Source organism: Brassica napus, chromosome C9, assembly GCF_020379485.1.
Source record: "Brassica napus cultivar Da-Ae chromosome C9, Da-Ae, whole genome shotgun sequence".
NCBI lineage: Eukaryota > Viridiplantae > Streptophyta > Magnoliopsida > Brassicales > Brassicaceae > Brassica > Brassica napus.
In genome coordinates this window covers 41,536,736-41,557,032 of record NC_063452.1, presented here as the reverse complement: position 1 = coordinate 41,557,032, position 20,297 = coordinate 41,536,736, and the positions used below count along the sequence as shown (strand labels likewise).

At 35.3% G+C, this 20,297-nt stretch overlaps 2 protein-coding genes across 2 annotated transcripts; one reads left to right on the top strand and one right to left on the bottom strand.

Moving 5' to 3' along the window:
- Window positions 1–10,847: 10,847 nt before the first annotated feature.
- LOC106357017 lies at window positions 10,848–11,486 on the bottom strand. Its single transcript, XM_013796713.1, has one exon. It carries the CDS (start codon window positions 11,484–11,486, stop codon window positions 10,848–10,850), a length of 639 nt encoding a protein of 212 aa, XP_013652167.1.
- Window positions 11,487–12,462: 976 nt separating this feature from the next.
- Window positions 12,463–16,135, top strand: LOC106372930 (putative carbamate hydrolase RutD). The gene is made up of 11 exons (XM_013813188.3): window positions 12,463–13,138; window positions 13,218–13,404; window positions 13,519–13,601; window positions 13,686–13,786; window positions 13,994–14,089; window positions 14,414–14,467; window positions 14,569–14,717; window positions 14,810–14,927; window positions 15,416–15,503; window positions 15,613–15,843; window positions 15,921–16,135. The coding sequence occupies exons 1-10, from the start codon at window positions 13,018–13,020 to the stop codon at window positions 15,807–15,809; spliced, it is 1,194 nt and encodes a 397-aa protein (XP_013668642.1). The 5' UTR covers window positions 12,463–13,017; the 3' UTR covers window positions 15,810–15,843; window positions 15,921–16,135.
- Window positions 16,136–20,297: the final 4,162 nt, after the last annotated feature.

Here is a 20,297-nt window from a genome sequence, read left to right as displayed (position 1 = left end):
ATACAAGTTTAAATTATTTATTATCAATTCAAATATTTAGTTTATACTTGTCCACTAGTGTGAGAGTTCGAATCTCCCAAAAATTAATTTTTCATCTTATAGAATTTATCCCAAAATGATACATTTTGATAAACTAACGGATGACTAACATCTTTGACAATCAATATATATAAGCACGATTTTTAGAGTTCATGTAGTATTTTTGAATTTTTTATTTTGCAAAATTTATCTAAAATGATGTCGTTTGATAAATTAACGGATGACTAGTACCTTTGACGGTCAATATATATAAGCACGATTTTGAGAGTTCAAGTAGTATTTTTAAATTTTTGCTTAGTTCAATATGGAATATTCACTACTATAAAGTTCAGGAATGAAAAGGTACGACGTGTAAAGTTCATGTAGTATTTTTGGATATTTGGTTAGTTCAATATGAAATACGCATTAATACAAAATTCAGAAAGGAATAGGCACGATCGGAAACTGAGTATGCCGAACGGAACTATATGAAAGAATAGAAGTAATATTTTTTTAAAAACAATATGAAGCATATACATCTTGGAATCATATATCCACATATATATAAGAAAATTTGATAAAATTTATGGCTAAAAAATATTATTCAAATTGAAAGAAAAAAATTATTCATTTATTATAATTTTAAATGATTTCAGATTATAACTGTGAAAATATAAATAAATTAAATCTATAAAAAATATTAAAAATTAATTATTTTAAATATTTCATAAATAATTGACACAATATATTTTAAATATATATGCTATATCTCTAATAAAAATTAAGGGCATAAAGATAATTTATAGTTTTAGTTTTATATTTTCATATTTCTGTTCTCTATATTTTAATTTTATTAAATTTTAAATTTTATTCAAAAAGATAAAAACATGATTTTATATTTATTTATTTATGACAATGTGTTTTTTAAATGGAATTATGATTCAAAATGGAATCGTAAGTTTCCAACATGTTTTTAAACAAGATATTTTGAAGCATTTTGGAAGCGAATTTCCATAAGCTTCCAAAATTTTCTGATTCCAATTCCAGTTCCATATGGAAGCCTTGGCGAGGTAATACGGTGTGGAAAAGCACCATACATTATTTTACTGTGGCTACTAACTTTTAGGCAGTAAGATTTTTGATGGAGATTAAACTTAGTTATATGAAGTTGAATCGACGTGGACTCAAAAGAATTGGTAGGAGCAGTTACAAGAACTTAAGCTTGGCCATCCTATAAATGGATTTCTTCTTCCATTAGGCCCTTTCTTCAATTATATTCTTGAGTGAAAATTGGAGAAGGCTAGTTGTCATTGAATTTTTGGAGTTTTTTGCATTTTGCAAAGCATGATATTGTCGGATTTTGCTCAACCACGGATCCCCTTTTTGGTTGTCTGATCTTTTTGTGTAAGGGCATGTGGGTTTATCTCCTGGTGTTGCCCTTGATTGAGCTCGATCTTAGGTTGATGATTAGTTGGATTAGTAGATGTTTAGCATCGTACCATGCTACTTTGTATAGTTGTTCCTTTGAAATAAAATGGTATTATTCAATGAAGAAAAATGGAGTTGAATTGCTCAGTTTTAATGTGAGACGCTTTTGTGGAGATTGGTCAAAATGATATGTATGCTGGCTTAAGTATTGATGTAATTGTAATTTGTCTTGTGATTCGCACAGAATTTTTATTTATTTATTTAGTTTTAAAAATAATTTGTTTACGTTTTACATGTTTTATGTTAGTTTTAATACTAATTATTTAACTTATTTTAATAAAATAATTTGATATATGATTTAGTTGTTACGATATAATTTAAATCAATTCTATAAATGTAACACTAATTCTTTCATGGCATATAAGGAAAAATATTCATCAATTATTTTGGGAAAATTCTATAAAAAATCTTCAACTAAATTTTGTTAAACTTTTTAATACAATGTTGTTTTTTGAACATGCTCATTATATTCAAACTATGTTTATTTTAATCAAAAATATTGATAAGTTTCAAATATTTTAAAAAAAATTCTCAAATTCAAAAACAATATTTAAATATAATAATTTAGTTTTAAATTTTATAAATAAAATAAATAAATTTTGAATTGAATTTTAAATTATAGAAAAACGTAAAACGTAATATTGAATGAAAAATTAAATAAATTATTATTAAGTTTAAGAAAATAAAATAAAATTGATTGTGAAAAAATAAAATTAAAATTAAAAGGTTTAACTTTATCCACAATTTAATTTATTTTATTCCTAGAACTTCAAATAAAATTAGAAAAGTTTAATATTTATTTTTGAATTTGAGAGGTTTTTAATTTATTTTGAAACTTATCAATGTTTATTGATTAAAATAAATATAGTTGGAGTATTAAAATGAGCATAATTTTAGTGTTCAAATGAACAAAATAACTAATTGAGATATTAAACTTGGTAACAAAAAAATGGATATTAAAGAACTTAACAAAACTTAATCGGGGTATTTCTATGGAATTTTCTCAAATTATGATTGTCCTATCCTCAAAGCCATCAAGAATTGTACTACAATGCCATGGGAAGATACAGAGTGAGTCTGTGGTCAAATGTTTTGGTTTTGTTTGCAGTAAATTATTGAGCCATAGAATCATCGGTTCTCAATGCATTGGTGGGAGTGAAAGATAATATACATTCCATTGACAGACATAATGGTTTCTTTGATTACATGCTTAGAGTGATTGTGTGATAACCTATTTAGTAATGGATACCAACAATATTTTTTTTTTGGATAACTTTGGTATGATCCCAAAGGCTTTCTAGGTCCAAGGACTAATCACCAAGAAGCCCATAGAAATCCGGGTTTTCTTGCCACTTAAGGTGTCTATGAGTGGTCAAGGAGAATCGAATCCAGGGCAAAAGCTCCAGCTAGAGCTCCTTTACCACTAGGGCAAGACCACTTGGTAATGGATACCAACAATACCAAACTGAAGTTTAATCATTTGAAGATCAAGGATTTTATGATAATAATCATTTGAAGATCAAGGATTTTATGACAATAATTTCTTTTCAATTCCCAATTTATGATTTTTTTTAGTTTTCTTCATGTTAATTGGGTATTGAGTTTACGCAGCAAGTATTAAATATCTAAGATGTGTCTTTTGTTTTTTTACAATCTTTAAAACTATCGTAACAGTAAGCAACTGCAATTTACTCTATATAAAGCTTTGGTTAGTGGTGTTATGGTTTTTCTTTTGTGTTTATATCTGAAACTAAAATGAATAAACGATAGATATCAATAGACCCCTGAATCATGTTTGACTTTGGAAAGAAAGACCGCAATCAGTAAGCATGTGTTTTTTCACAGGTGCAAAAGTGTTTAACCGAAACAACTCTTAAAATACAAACCTTTCCATTTACGAAAATCAGATCAACACTCAGCAGCTCTCCTCTTTTTTTAACATTTCGAGTTTACCAGAGAAATTTTTTTATAAGAAAGTGTATAAAATATGTTACATCTCACACATTTTCTTCTCATACGTGTGGGAGTGACAGCTTGTTTCTCAATGACCAAGACCATGCTCCACAACCTGAAATAAAGACCGATATAAGAAGAATGAGTATATCCAACATGCTGAGCTGCTATGGCGACCCAAACAAGGTATTTTAAAGATTAACTTAAGAATGTTAATTGGTGGTCGCATATATCTCAAACCCGTAGTCCACTAAACATGTGGATCTCTAACTCGATACATAGTGTACGTAAATAGTGAAGTAGTGAGGGAAGTAGGAAGGATGAATAAGTCGTGGAGTGCTAAGATAAAGTTCCATTATTAACCTCTAACAATACAAAGGCATATATACATATGGCCGGGGGACCGAACATACTGAAGTCTTAACTACCAAAAAGAAAGTACTCAAAATAGAATAACCTCTGATTACTAAATTATTATGCTATAATATTATATCAAATTATTTACTGATTCAGCTATACACCAAGTTTGTTGCCAACACTACATCAATTTGCAATGACTTTTAAATGAATTCATTTCATATCATGTTAAAGAGTTTTGAGTAAAGGTGAAATGAAGAAGATGAAGCTTTGTTTTACTGAAAATTCATAACACTCATTCTTAGGTTTCAGCAATCACAAAGAGATGAAATTTATAGAACACAATCGAAACCTAGTGTTCTAGACTGATGGAGAGATCCTAGTTCTTCAATGAATCAAGGGCTGAGAGCTTGTTGTACAGCTTCACTCCATTAACAACTCTCCATCCTTGCTTTATCAGTCCTTTGCTTTTGTCTTTGACCTCAGCTTTTGAATATGACCGTTGTGCGGATGAAACACAAGCGAGTGGGCTCTCTTCTCGTTTGGAGTTCGGTTCCTCTTGGCCGCTTTCCCTTTCCGGTCCAATGCCAAAACTGCATCGTTTTGATCACTCTGTTTAATACATGTGTTACTAAGCACATAAATTACCGTTTCTAATATATTAATCTACAGATTATAACCTAGAACCTATGTTCAAGTTAAAACATGGTGCTCATTTATAGATGAGATAGAAGTGTATTATAGGTGTATTGTAAGCCATTTCTAGACCTGAAAGTAGTTCAATGGCTTGAATTTTGATTGAACATCTTTTGTTTGGTTATATACATATAACTTACTTATGGTTTTCTTTTTTTAACATTTTTTTATTGAAACTTATTTGGAAAAATTTAACATCATAGAAGAATATGACAAATAATGAGAAACTAATGGACTTTCCACACCAGAAAATAAAAACATGGTTGATGACACATTAGCAATACCAAACTAGTCTTGTTTCGAAAGTAAGGTGAATTAGGTGTTCTCGTTCCAGAAATAGCAGATCGACTTCTGATACTTTCAACGAAATCACGACAATAATTCTCATAGTTTAGATACATCTCATTCTTCAGTTACCTTGATCAATTTTGTCTGGAGATAACTTAAGTTAAGCTATCGTTGAACAAGCTTGAACTACAAAGTACAAATCAGGTATATAGTCGGGATTGACGATTCACGTCCCAAAACCAACACGAAAAAAACATATACCACACAAAAGGGACAATAGAACCATAAGCAGATCCAAAACGAAGCAAGATCTCGAAGAAGGTTCACCTTAATATCGAGAGAAACTAATATCTCTCACCTCAAAAGCACCGCAAAAAGATGGAAAATTAATAGAAACATAGGTATCCAACCATGGCAATAGAACTTAGAGAAGAGACACCAAAACAAAGTTCTCAGTGTTCCTACAGGCATCCGCTCCGTTGGACCTCTCACCACCAAGAAGATTATATCCGTGACGAAGACCGGTACCAGTGCTAGAAAAAACATCGACCGGCCTCAGATCTAGAAAAAACACCGACCGGCCTCAGATCTAGATTTGTCAAAAGACGGCTGCTACTTACTTATGGTTTTCTGTTCACTGTTTGCTACAACATTGATTTGTGATAATCCTATATACAATAATAATTTATGGACACTTCTACCAATAATTTATCGTTGGATACCTATGTTTCTCTTATTTCTGCATCTTTTTGCGGTGCTTTTGTGGTGAGAGATATCAATTTATCTTGATATTGAGGTGGAACCTTTTTCTAGAAACGGATCTTGCTTCGTTTTGGATCTAATTATGGTTTTATTGTCCATTTTGTGTGGTTTGTGTTTTTGTCGTGTTGGTTTTGGGACGTGAATCGTCAATCCCGACTATCTACATGATTTGTACTTTGTAGTTCAAGCTTGTTCAACGGTATCTAAACTGAAGCTAACTCGGGACAAAATTGATCAAAGCAACTGAAGAAGAAGAAGAAGACATATCTAAACTATGAGAATTATTGTCGTCATTTGTTGAAGGTATTAGAAGTATGTCTGCTATTTGTTAGAACGGAAACATCTAATTCACCTTGCTTTCAAAACAAGACTAGTTTGGTATTGCTAATATGTCATCAATCATGTTTATCTTTTATATTTTCCGGTGTGGAAAGACCATTAGTTTCTCATTATTTGTCATATTCTTCGATGTAATATGTTCCAAATCAGTTTTAATAAAACAGTGTCAAAAAAAAGATTAACCAGTTCGAGTTAAATCACTTGAGAATAAATAAGCATTTTCAAATTATTTATATGCACCTAATCCATATGGGACTATGTCAAAAAAATAATTCCTAGCGCAACCTTTCAAAAAGTTAGAAAGAAGTTCCTTATTAATACCACAAAAGCAATGTTTCTGAATAAATCTCAAGTGTTCCATGTCAAATTTGACCATTGACTTTTTTACCGTTGACTTTTTTAGATATTAGTATTACTCGCCATCCAACCGACCAGTCCCACGTGGCAGTCTTTTCCTCCACCCACAACCAAACCGAACCAAACCACCAAACCAATCGCCATCCAATCTCTCTCTCCCTTTATAGAGAGAAAAGAAAAAGTCATTTATGTTCTTCATTTTGTTTTAGTCATATACATATAAATTTACTTATGGTTTGCTACAAGATTGATTTGAGATAATTCTATATACACTAATAATTTATGGACACTTTGAACAATATTAACCAGTTTGGGTTAAATCACATGAGAATAAATAAGCATATTCAAATCTTTTATATGCACCTAATCCATATGGGATTATGTCGACAAAATAATTCCTAAACCTTTCAAAATGTTAGAAAGAAAGAAGTTCCTGTTGTATAATAAGAGGTGAGACTTATATATATGTATTAATAATTACAATATTATATTCTTTTGTGTTTTGGGTGGAATCACGTGAGAAAGAGAGAGATGAGTTGAGAGTGATGTTGACTCAAGAGAGAGGGAATAAATTTTGTACTCAGATATACATTTGTTACAAAGGGAGAGTACATGTATTTATAGTGAAACAAAGTTGGTGTATCAACCGACTATGAGCAACAAGACAAAATTACAAATGGACATCTGTAGTGGTGATGATGCAAGGACCACTTGGGGAGAAGAGGAGAAGTGTCCTTTTGGATAATCATCTTTTTATAATTATTTCTATAACACCCCCCCCCTGATTATCCAAACTTGTGTTACGTAGTGTCTCGTTAAAAACCTAGTCATGGAAAAGCTCATTGGGACAAAAACCATGACAAGGAAAAAAGAGTACACTGCCGTAATCTCCCCCTGATAATAGTAGACATAACTTTCTTGTCACATGTCACGCAAATGCCGCATTCCGATACCGTAGACGTGTTTTCGGAATGTTGTAGTCGGAAAAGCTTTTGTAAACAAATCAGCTGGATTGTCGCATGACCGTACATATTCGATGTCCACTTCTTTATTTTTCTCGAACTCCCTTATGTACGAGAAAAATCTTGGAGGAATGTGCTTTGTTCTGTCACTCTTAATGTAGCCTTCTTTAAGTTGAGCGACACACGCCGAATTGTCTTCAAATATTTTCGTCGGCTCTTTCTCGTTGACTATTCCACTTGATTCTTGTATGTGGTGACTCATTGACCGAAGCCACACACATTCTCGACATGCTTCTTGAAGTGCAATAGTTTATGCATGATTCGAAGATGTCGCAACCATAGTTTGTTTCTGGGGCCGCCAAGAGATCGCGGTTCCACCAATCGTAAAAACATAGCCGGTTTGCGATCGAGCCTTATGAGGATCTGATAAGTATCCTGCATCTGCAAAACCAACCATATCAAACTCGGGTTTTCTAAAATATATCAACCCTAAATCAACTGTACCTTGGAGGCAACGTAATACATGCTTTATTCCGTCCCAATGCCTGCGAGTAGGAGCAGAGCTATATCTTGCTAGTAGATTAGTAGCAAAAGCAATATCAGGCCTAGTACAGTTTGCAAGATACAAAAGCCCACCGATAGCACTCATATAAGGTACTTCAGGACCTAATATCTTCTCGCTATCTTCACAGGGCCTAAAAGGGTCTCTTTCAACATCGAGAGTTCTACCAACCGTTGGAGTACTCAAAGGAGTCGCTTTATCCATATAAAAGCGTTTCAATAACATTTTCGTATAGTTTGATTGATGCACAAATATTCTTTCTCGGAGATGCTCTATCTGGAGCCCAAGACAAAACTTTGTCTTCCCGAGATCTTTCATTTCGAACTCCTCTTTCAAATGAGTTCGAGCATCATCAACCTCCTTTTGAGTTTCAATTATGTTCGGGTCATCTACATATACAGCTATGATCACAAAGCCAGATGACGATTTCTTTATAAAAACACATGGACATATCGCATTATTCACATATCCTTTACTCAAAAGATATTCACTTAATCGATTGTACCACATGCGACCGGATTGCTTTAATCCGTAAAGTGATCGCTGTAACTTGACCGAACAAATCTCCCTGGATTTTTCTTTCAATGCCCCTGGCATTTTCAATCCCTCAGGGAGTTTCATATATATATCGTTATCCAACGATCCATACAAATATGCAGTCACAACATCCATCAGATGCATTTCAAGATTTTAGACGCCGTTAGGCTCATCAAAAATTTAAATGTAGTTGCATTCATTACCGGCGAATACGTTTCCTCAAAATCAATTCCCGGTCTCTGAGAAAAACCTTGGGCAACTAATCGGGCTTTATATCGTGTTACTTCATTCTTTTCATTTATTTTTTTCACGAATACCCACTTATACCCAACAAGATATATATTCTCAGGCGTTATGACTATAGGTCCAAAGACATTCCTTTTATTTAGGGAGAGTAATTCAATTTGAATTGCCTTCTTCCACTCCTCCCAATCATGTCTTTTTTGACATTCTAAAATGGACCTTGGATCGGGATCATCATTTTCATGATCAATCTCTTTGGACACAGAAAAAAAAAAACATTCCATCAACATCTTTTATCTTATTTTTGATCCATAACTTTTCATCTCGGACGTAGTTAATGGAAATCTCATACTTTTCTGTTCCATTCTCGTCATCTGGATCATCTTTATCTATGCCTTCTTTCAGACATTTTTCACTAACAGGCTCTTTTGGAATCTTTCCATTTATGTCTTCTTTCAGACATCTTTCAATATCAGGTTCTTCTGGAACCTTACTATTTTGCTCATCCAATTTCTTTTTCTTCCGGGGATTTTTATCTTTAGAACCCGCTGGCCTCCCCCTCTTTAACTGAACCTTAGGTTCATTCATTTTATTTCCGTCAGTTTGTTCTTTAGGAACATCAACTCTTGATGGAACATTTTCAGCGGGTATACAAGATTTCGTCACCCTTCTTGTATATGTGAACGCATCTGGTAACTGGTTTGCCAAATTATGCAAATGCACAATTTTCTGAACCTCCAGCTCTCTTTGATTTGTAGGGAGATCAAGGTGTAACAACGACGGTGTACACCAAGTAATCTCTTTAGGAATTTCTCTAATTCCTCCCCCTAACGCTGGAAATTCATCCTCATTAAAATGGAAATCTGCAAACCTTGCCGTAAACATATCACCAGTTACTGGTTCCAGATATCTTATTATACTTGGTGACGTATAACCCACATATATTCCCAAACTTTTTTGTGGGCCCATTTTTGTTCTTTGTGGTGGTGCTATCGGAACATAGACCGCACACCCAAAGATACGGAGATGGGATACATCTGGCTCTTGCTCAGATGCCAATTGTAATGGGGAGTACTTATGATATGCACTCGGTCTTAACCGAACCAGTGCAGCCGCATGCAATATAGCATGTCCCCATAGATAAATTGAGAGCTTTGTTCTCCAGACTAACGGTCTTGCAATCAACTGCAACCGTTTTATCAATGACTCGGCCATGCCATTTTGTGTATGCACATGGAGAACTGGATGCTCCACATCAATCCCCATTGACATACAATAATCATCAAAGGCTTGCGATGTAAATTCACCAGCATTATCAAGCCTTACTTTCTTAATGGCATACTCTGAGAACTGCGTTCTCAGCTTTATTATCTGGGCAATGAATTTTGCGAAAACCGTATTTCGTGTCGTCAAAAGAGACACATTTGACCATCTACTAGATGCGTCAATCAATACCATGAAATACTTAAATGGTCCGCACGGTGGGTGGATCGGCCCACATATATCACCATGTATTCTTTTCAAAAATATTGGTGATTCATTGCCTACTTTTACTGGTGATGCCCGAGTTATAAGTTTTCCTTGAGAACATGCATTACATGTAAACTCGCCCATTTGCAAAAAAATTCCGTTTTTCAACGGATGGCCATTCGAATTTTGCACTATCTTTCTCATCATAACTGAACCAGGATGTCCTAGCCTCTCATGCCAGATTTTAAAAGTATCAGTAAACTTCATGTTTACCACGGCATAGGACTCAGTCATGGTTATTTTCGTACAATATATTCCAGAGGATAATATTCTTAACTCTTCCAATATATGTTTCCTCTCGGACTTATCGCGAAGAAATTCAATGCCATCTTTACTCATAGTCTCAATATGATATCCATTTCTTCGGATATCCTTAAAACTTAACAAGTTTCTATGAGACTCAGGGGAGTACAATGCATCACTTATTTCAAATATCGTTCCCCCTGGCATTGAAAATTTTACTCTTCCAGAGCCCATAATAATCTTTGCATTACCATATATTGTACTTACGCTTCCAGCGTAATCTCTTATTTTGAGACTAGAGAAATATTTCTTATCTTTAATTATCGTGTGCGTTGACGCACTATCTGCCAAATACAAATCTCCATCCATGGTCTCAAAGTTTGGCATTCTTTCTGAATTTAAAATATTCATAAACATATATTATTAAACATGAAACATAACAAACATAACATATATCTTACAACAAAAGATATAGATAATATATACAGTAAACTTATATCACATTGATTCTATCACTCATCGATACTCTTTGGCTCAACCAGAAAGTCTGATACGTCGAGATGAGTATCATCATTTAACCCATGAAAGGATGGCACGGGTTCATCAGAGATGAAGTTAGTTTCACCTCTTCCTTTCTCTTTTCCCTTTTGGGATTCTCTATACAGATCGGCTAAATGTTTTGGCGTACGACAGTTACGTACCCAATGACCTTTCATGCCGCATCTGTAGCAAACCTTTCCCGTTTGCCATTTATCATCCCGGTCTTTTTCAGACTTTTCATTTTCGTGGAAGTCTTTATTATTTCTTTCATCATAGGGACGAAATCTTCTTCCACGACCATGATAACGGTTTCCACCACGTCCACGACCTCGTCCTCTCCTATTATCATAACTGGATGATGCAACATTCGCTTCCGGGAATGAAGCAGATCCAGTGGGACGAGCTTGATGGTTTAAAGTCAGGAGTTGATTATTCTGCTCCACTACAAGGAGGACTTGCATCAACTCCAAATAACGGGTATATCCATTCACTCGGTATTGTTGCTGCATGATTACATCTTCAGGATGGAACATGGAGAGAGTTTTCTCGATCATATCATAATCACTTATTTTCTCTCCACATAACATCTTCCTCGAAGTAATTCCGAACATCGCAGAATTAAACTCACTAACACTTTTGTAATCCTAGAACCGGAGATGGATCCACTCGTGTTTAGCTTTCAGTAAGATCACATATTTCTGGTGACCAAACCTCTCTTTGAAAGATTTCCAGAGATCACAAGGATCCTCTTTCGTAATATATTCATCCTTTAAACTATCATGGATGTGGTGTCGTAAAAATATCATGGCTTTTGCCTTTTTCTCATCCGACACCGTTTTTGAACTATCGATGGTTTCCAAAAACTAGTTTCCTCTCAGGTGCATCTTTGCACCCACTGCCCAGGTCATATAATTATTTCCCGTAATATCCATGGCATTAATTTTGAGCTTTGTCAAATTCGACATGATAACTATATTCATAGAATAATATATAAATATAGTAAAGGCGGGAATTTAAATGCATAATTTAAATGCATAAATTAAAGGCATAAAATAAAAGCATAAACTTAAATTGCATAAATTTAAATTGCAGGAATTTAAATAGCATAAATAAAATTAGGAGGCTTAGCCTACCACATGATCCGAGGAGTCATAGAGTACCATATTGATCATTTTTCAAAATCTGAGGAGACATGGTTTACCATTTTGACTTTTACTTTTTTCAAGGTCCGAGGAGACTTAGTCTACCATTTTTGACATTTTCTTTTATTCACGGAGGCAAAGCCTACCACGCGTTTCTCTGATCGTGAAGACATAGCCTACCATAACGATCAGTCAGGGAAGGCAGCGCCTATCATCCCGAAAAATAAACGGAGAAGGCCTAGCCTCTCACTCTAGAACAATAATAAAATTTAAATAAATTAAGTATATGGAAATACATAAATTAAACATTACCTCAGCTGGTTTTCGATTGGTCAGAGCTTCCGGATTGATAGAATTCACCGATATATGAGAGCTCGTGCTTATAACGTGTTGTATAATAAGAGGTGAGACATATATATATATATATATGTATTAATAATTACAATATTATATTCTTTTGTGTTTTGGATGGAATCACGTGAAAAAGAGAGAGATAAGTTGAGAGTGATGTTGACTCAAAAGAGAGAATAACTTTTGTACTCAGATTTATATTTGTTACAATAGGAGAGTATATGTATTTCTAGTGAAACAAAGTCGGTGTATCAACCGACTATGAGCAACAAAACAAAATTACAAATGGACATCTGTAGTGGTGATGATTTAAAGACCACTTGGGGGATAAGAGGACAATCTTTTTATAATTATTTCTTAAACAGTTGCGTATTAATACCAAAACCAATGTTTTTGAATAGTCTCAACTGTTTTATGTCAAATTTGACCGTTGACTTTTTTCAGGTATTACCAAGCCATCATCCCGACCAGTCCCACGTGGCAGTCGCTTACCCCACCCGCAACTAAACCGAACCAAACCACCAAACCAATCGCCGTCCATTTATAGAGAAAAAAAGAAAAAGTCATATCTGTTCTTCATTTTCTTATTCCGGTTGCTGAATCCGCCGAATCCCACCCAATTTTCCAAGAGGAAGATAATCGTTAAACGATGCCGTATTGCGAGGTTGTGAAAGAACACGTAGACGCAGAAACGACGCTTAACAATGCCGGCGTCAAGATATTCTACAGAACCTACGGTCATGGTCCTTCCAGAGCTCTTCTCATCATAGGTCTCTCTCTCTCGATCTCCGAGCTTGATTTCAATTGGGTTTCCGATGAAATTCTCAAAGGTTTCCTCTTTTTGTGCAGGTTTAGCCGGAACCCATGAATCGTGGGGACCTCAAATCAAGGGCTTGACGGGAACGGATCAACCCAACGACGACGACGGAATCGTTTCCGATGATGATTCAGGAAGCGGCCAAGGCATGGAGGTCTGCGCCTTCGACAATCGTGGTATGGGTCGAAGCTCCGTGCCCACCCACAAATCTGACTACACGTGAGGACTCTCCATAGTGAATAACCTATGCTTTGTGCTTTATGTTCCTTTACTTCTTCGATTCATCCATCAGTTGTGAAGTTGGTTTTGTTTGCTTTGATTTGTGCTTTGCAGAACAACTATAATGGCCAAGGATTCGATTAGTTTGTTGGATCATTTGGGATGGGAGAAGGCTCACGTAATTGGCCACTCTATGGGTAACTCCTTTGATCATTCAAGTGACGTTTTGACTGATACGTTTTATGTCTTCCTTCTTATTGTTGTGTTTGTGGATTCAACAGGAGCTATGGTAGCTTGCAAGTTAGCTGCAATGGTTCCTGAACGGGTTCTTTCTCTTGCGTTGCTTAACGTTACAGGTGGAGGTTTCGAGTGCTTCCCCAAGGTAATACTTGGATGAAACACACGGCTCTATTTCTTCAATCTTCTTCTTTGATAGCAATGACTTTTGTTCATACGTGTTGTTGAATCTGTTGATTTCTTTGTGTAAAGATAAGTAGTTGTTCTTTTGTAATTGGTTTCTGTGACAGACATATACTGTTTCATTTGGATACAAATCTGATTTTAGCCTTTTTTGTTTCTCTGTGTTCAGCTTGACCGGCTAACTCTTTCCATTGCGATACGTTTCTGGATGGCAAAGACCCCTCAACAAAGAGCTAAAGTTGATTTGGATACACATTATTCACAGGTGGAGAGATCTTCTTTTGATGTGCTGAAAATTTTATAAGAACAAAGTTTTTTTTGACATAGAGCGGTTGTAAATAAATCTGATGATTGGAGTTTGGAAAATGTTTTACTGCAATTTTCTTTCTATGCAAAGTCCGATGCTGTTTTTTCTCTGTTGTGGTTGTTATGAGCGATGCATAGATTGAGAAATTGAATCATATTATTATTGGTCTTGGAGATGCTAGCAGAATGATTTGGCTATAAAACTCTCTGTGATGTACTACTCTCTAGAGGAAAATTGTGAGGAGGTTAAGTTCTTATGCTGTTTATATATATATATATGCAGGATTACCTAAAAGAACGCATAGGCACCAACACAAGGAAGGATGTCCTATATGAGGTGAGCACACTGGTTTGATAATGCAGACATATAAATCATTCATTTGACTAATGATGTTGTGATCTAAGGGAACTAATGTTTGAAGAGATGCAAATTTGCAGCAATATGTAAAAGGAATATCAGAAACTGGAATGCAGTCAAAGGACGGGCTTGACGGCCAACTTAACGCTTGTTGGTTACACAAGATCACAACACCAGAGACTGAACGGATCCGCTCTGCTGGATTTCTTGTCTCAGTCATTCATGGAAGGTATGTGGACACAGATGAAGTTAGAATTAAAGAAAGAATCTTCTACCTATACGAACAATTAAATTGAGCGTGTGTGGTGGGTTTATATGCAGACATGATGTCATTGCTCAGATATGTCACGCGAGAAGACTGGCACAGAGGCTATACCCTGTCGCTAGAATGGTTGATCTTCATGGAGGCCATCTTGTAAGCCACGAGAGAACAGAGGAGGTACTGTTCTGTCCTATTTACTAGTGTCTTAACGTCTCTGTCTCTCTTGCATCTCTGATGTATTGCAAAGACTTGGTCGCTAATGCGTCTTTGTTGTCCCTTATCTCCTTTAATCTGCAGTTAATGTTTATGCTTATCATACCACAACTTAACAGAAAAGATATAAAAGACTGAAATAGAATCATACTAATCTGAAAATAAGAGTGAGTTGACTATGAATTTGATAAACTGATTTAATCATATTATATGGAGAAAGTCTCAGTGAGCATATTAGGAAGAACTCTCGACTGCTGTAGTAACTGATCAACCATTGCAAGCAATCATAATGATACCTAACTTGTCAGCTATAATAAGTATAAAGACTTACCAGGCTCTTGTGCTATAATATGGTGGTAGAGAGAGAGAAAAAATGTCTTGCTCTTAGCCGTATCTCTATCCCCCCAAAACCTGTGAGAAATGATTAACATACCTCACTGATCAATTTACAGGTTAATAAATCTCTTCTTGAGTTAATCAAAGCGTCAGGAGTGAAAAAAACAGCAACTGATTGGACTAACCTCGCCATGGAAGATCCCGGTATAGAAATACACAATTCATCCATTGTTTAAGACCATAGGTCTTCTTCTTTGAATGTTGTTCTGAGACTGACATCAGTATTTGCTTGCTCTCTTTTGTTCTCTTTCAGGTTATTTCCAGAGGAGAATATCACTTATTAGAAGCTCATCAGAAGGCAAGAGTGCCGCTTCTCCTTCACATTTCATAGTGGAAAAGTTTCATCGCTGTCTACTTTTCCTCTTCGGGCTTCTGGTGTTGGTTTATGAGTATGCAAGAAGAGCTTTGAGGGTGGTGAAACCCATCAAAGTTGGTCCTTCTCTTACATAACCAACAAACCTCTCACACTTCAATTCATACACGGGTAAGCTCCTGACTGCTTAACAATGCCAAGATAGAACTTTAGCAACTACACTCATTGTAATCTGCCTTCTCTTTCAGCTTTTGACAGAGTTTTGGTACAGACCAACTATGCAGTGCTTCAGTGATCAAGCTGGTGAAACGTACAGACGCTAGAGAAGGAGATGCTGCTATTACAAGGAAGAGAGATTAATACAAACTGTTGATATGTACTTGTGTAGAGAGAGAAACATTTTGTTATATTCTATTTACCTCGGATCGAAATGTACTATTGTAAAGACAAGACTTAACCTCAACTGAGACTTTAAATGTTGTCTGTGTACCTCCCCTCCTATATAACATACACAAGTTTCTGATTAAGTTTCTGCAGACTATGGTTATATATCTCTGTATAAAGAGGGTTAAACGCCAAGATCTTTTGATACGAGGATAAGATTAACCACTAACTGGAAAACAATTTAATGCTAAAATATTCTAGGTTTCATGAAAACAATATATATGTTGAGTATATGAAGCTAAGCTTCTAGTACTTGAACAATTTTTTTGTTATGAGATTACGAACAAAGACGAGCTAGTTAATATGTACAAAAGAAACAAAACAAAGAGGTGAGAAGAGAACATGCCTGGTGGTATACTGCTTTTGTCTGAAACCAAAGCTGGAAAGCATTATCTCTCGTGATCGTGAACGATGATGTCTAGCTGAACTGTTTTAATCTTCATAACAATAGAAAAAGCTTTGAGAGAGATGGAGAGAGAACGAAGAGATAGCAAAAATGAGTAAGACCGTAGACGAGATTCTGGTAATATTCCTTCATGCAAAAATATTCCCATGGCATATACTTTTCATGACACCATTGTTTACGGGTAAAGGGTATTTCGGCCAAGTTATATTGCAGTGAGAATTTTTGGGCCGAAAGCCCATTAAACCTTTTTTTTGTAGCCCACTCGAACCCTCAGCTTCTCTGTTATTTTTTGTCGAAACAAAGCTTTCAATTTTTTCTTGGCTAAAACCTCTATTGGCGACGAAAGGAAGAAAGCTGCAAAAAAAAAAAAAAAAAAAAAAACGAATGGCTGCGACTGTCCCTGCAACTGCAAGTGCTCCTTCTAACCAAGGTTGGGATTTTAGCTGGTAACTTCTCTTACTTAAATCTTATGAATCATCTTCTCTGATTTGGGTTCTTAGCTTTCTGGGTTGCTCTGTATCTGATGTTAGAACATACTGATTCGATTATTGAAATCTTTGGTTTGCCACAACTGAAAGGAGTTTCTTTGATCTAAACTTCAAAGTTCCCATCTTTACTCATAGACGGCAATACGACCTTGTCTCCGCTCAATTAGGTTAATTATAGCTTTCTAAACTTCCTTCTTAGAGATTGGTTTAGCTTAGAGATTGGTTTAGGATTGCACCATAATATCTACGTTTACATTGTAATGACACGAACAAAATTGGATTTTTATTCAATAAGAGATTGACTGAAGCTAGGGATTGTATGTGACAGAGTTTGTTTTCCCCCAAATTTGCAGTAAATTGGATGTGAATTTCGAATCAGAAGAACATGCTTTGATTGTATACACAACGTTAGACGTTGATAAAGAGGTTTGACATTTTTCTACCAATATAAGAATAAGAAGTTCGATTTCCCTACACACGTTACATGTTTTTTTTCATTTCACTGAATTGTTTTTGTGTTGCAACCAATATTTTGCAGTTGCAGCCTGATAAAGTGAGAAGAGTTATGTCGGTATCAGACAACAAGCTTTCTGTGTGAGTTTCTCAGAGTCCTTTCATCATCATACTTCTTTACTAGTTTTTAATTATTTTTCTTCACCGGATAACTGTACAGGCACTTTGAGGCATTAGAGGCGAGGTTTCTCCGAGCATCGTTCTCTGCGTTTGTAGACGTTCTTTCTCTCGCCACAAGAACCATTCAAGAATTTGGGCAAAAGTAAAACACCAGTGTGAAACAAGAAGTTTGATTCTTTCTTATTTCCCTGCTGCAATTCGGTTATTGAAGCGTTAATCAAACATTGGACTATTATGGTGGTGACTAATTAATCTGAGAAGTGAGAAAAATATATATATATATATATATATTTTTTTTAGAACAACATTTCATTGATATGTAAATTTTACACGGCCAATACAAGTAATCAAGCAATTATATAGGAGAAATTGAAAAACTAATTACATCTTGAGGATCATCTAATATTTGTTTTGATAATACATCAGCTGCTCATTTTTTTTCTCGGTTTCTTTCTCGGTTGACCGGACTTAAAGAACACTCCGATAATAAAGACATCCAATGCCGTATATCATGGAGCATATTTCCAAGTTGAACATGTTGAAGTACCACACGATTGACTATGCGATCGATTTCAAGACTATCTCCTCCAGACTTGTTGCATTGCAAATAGAAAACCCAAAGCTTCTCCTTGTAATGCAGATAGTACATTATGAATCCTAACCATACCAGCACACATAAACAATCTATTCTCATTTCTAACAATCCATCCAACACCAGCAATACCAATTTCTTTTCTGAAACTACAATCAAAATTACACTTAAACCATCCCAGGGAAGGAGTTTCCCAAGTATAACGCTTTATGGCATTTCCCAATTTTGATTTAGTACTGACATAAAATGAGATCCACTCATCATTGGTTTCAACTGCTATAAAGATATCCTCCATTAGATGAACATTTCTTTTAGCAAAAAGAAGTTCATTCATAGATTTCCAAATATACCATAACACCCAAGAGATAGTTGGAATGTTTGTACTATTCATAAGAGCAAATAGAGATGATATATTTTCTTCTAGGTCCTGGGATTGAAAATTCAAGAATGGTAAACCTGAACATCTCCAAGTGGCTTGCGCTTGAGGGCAAATAAAGAGAACATGATTAATAGTCTCCTCTTCCACACAACATCTCTGACAAGTAGGATCAGTATCGATTCCTCTTAAGCAAAGTTGCACATATGTAGGCATGGCACCATAAATAGCTTTCAATAGGAAATGTTGAATCTTAGGAAGGATTTCTACTTCCAAATATGTGCTTTAGTACTAAGGATCCATCTGGAGCTATAATTTCTTCTTCTATAAAGTCATAAGTAGCTGTCCAGTATCCTGATTTAACTGTATATTTCAAATCTGTAGTGTAAGGCCAAATATACTAATCACATTGATTTTGTTTTGATAACCTGATAGCTTTTATTAGCTCAACCTCTTCAGGTAGCAGGAACGCATTCAACTTATCCCCTTTCCAAGTTGCATTAGCACTATCAATGAACTCTGACACCTTCATGTTTGGATAAGTACACGGGGACACCAATCTCTTAGGAGGAGTAACTGAAATCCAACAATCCTCCCAAACTCGTATATTACACCCATCCCCTACTTGCATAAGTAAACTTTTCTTTAAAAGATTTTTACACTCTTGAATGGATTTTCATCCATACGAAGAACTAGTTGAACTTGTTGACTGTAAACATGTCGACGAGTTATAGTATCTTCCTTTATATACTCTTGCAAGCAATGAATCAGGATTCTGCATAATCTTTCAGGCCTGCTTAGCTAGAATAGCCACATTAAACGCTCTCAAATCACGAAAATCCATACCTCCTTTTTTAAGTAGACACATTTTATTTCATGATATCCAAGATATTTTCCTTTTGACTTCATTCTGACCCCACCAGAATCCAGATAAGAGAGAGTTGACTTCATCACACACTGTTTTTGGAAGTAGAGAACAGCTCATAGGATAAACTGGATTTGCTTGAAGAACAGATTTTATCAATATATCCTTGCCAGGAGATAACTATTGATTATACCATAGTTGTATTTGATTCTTTACACTCTGAACAACTCCCTAGAAATCAGAAACCTTACTACGACTAAACTATTCTGGTAAACCCAAATATCTTCCACCTCCCCCAATTGTTTATATCTTCAAAATTTGATGGATCTGAGAACGAACATCTTGCTGAATCTGTTTACCAAATATGATCGATGACTTATCATAGTTCACCTTCTGTCTTGATATCTTTTCATATTGATCAAATATTGACGCCAAACAATTGACATCCTCCAACATTGCATGACAGAAGAATAATGAATCATCAGCAAAAAAAGATGTAAAACTCTTGGACACCTTCTTGCCAATCTCATACCTTGCATCTTATTAGTAATCTGAGCCCAATCAAGCATTTGACTAAGCACTTCCACATAGAAAAAATAGATATGGAGACATAGAATCACCCTGACGCAGACCTCGTGAAGGTTTAATGTTTCCATACGGTAGACCGTCAATTAAAACTGAATTAGAAACAGGCCAAACACATTCCATTGTTAACGCCACCCATCGAGAATCAAATCCTAGCTGAGTCATTGTAGCTTCCAAAAAAGACCATTCTTGCTTATATCAGCTTTGCTTATATCAGCTTTGACTGCTACATATTG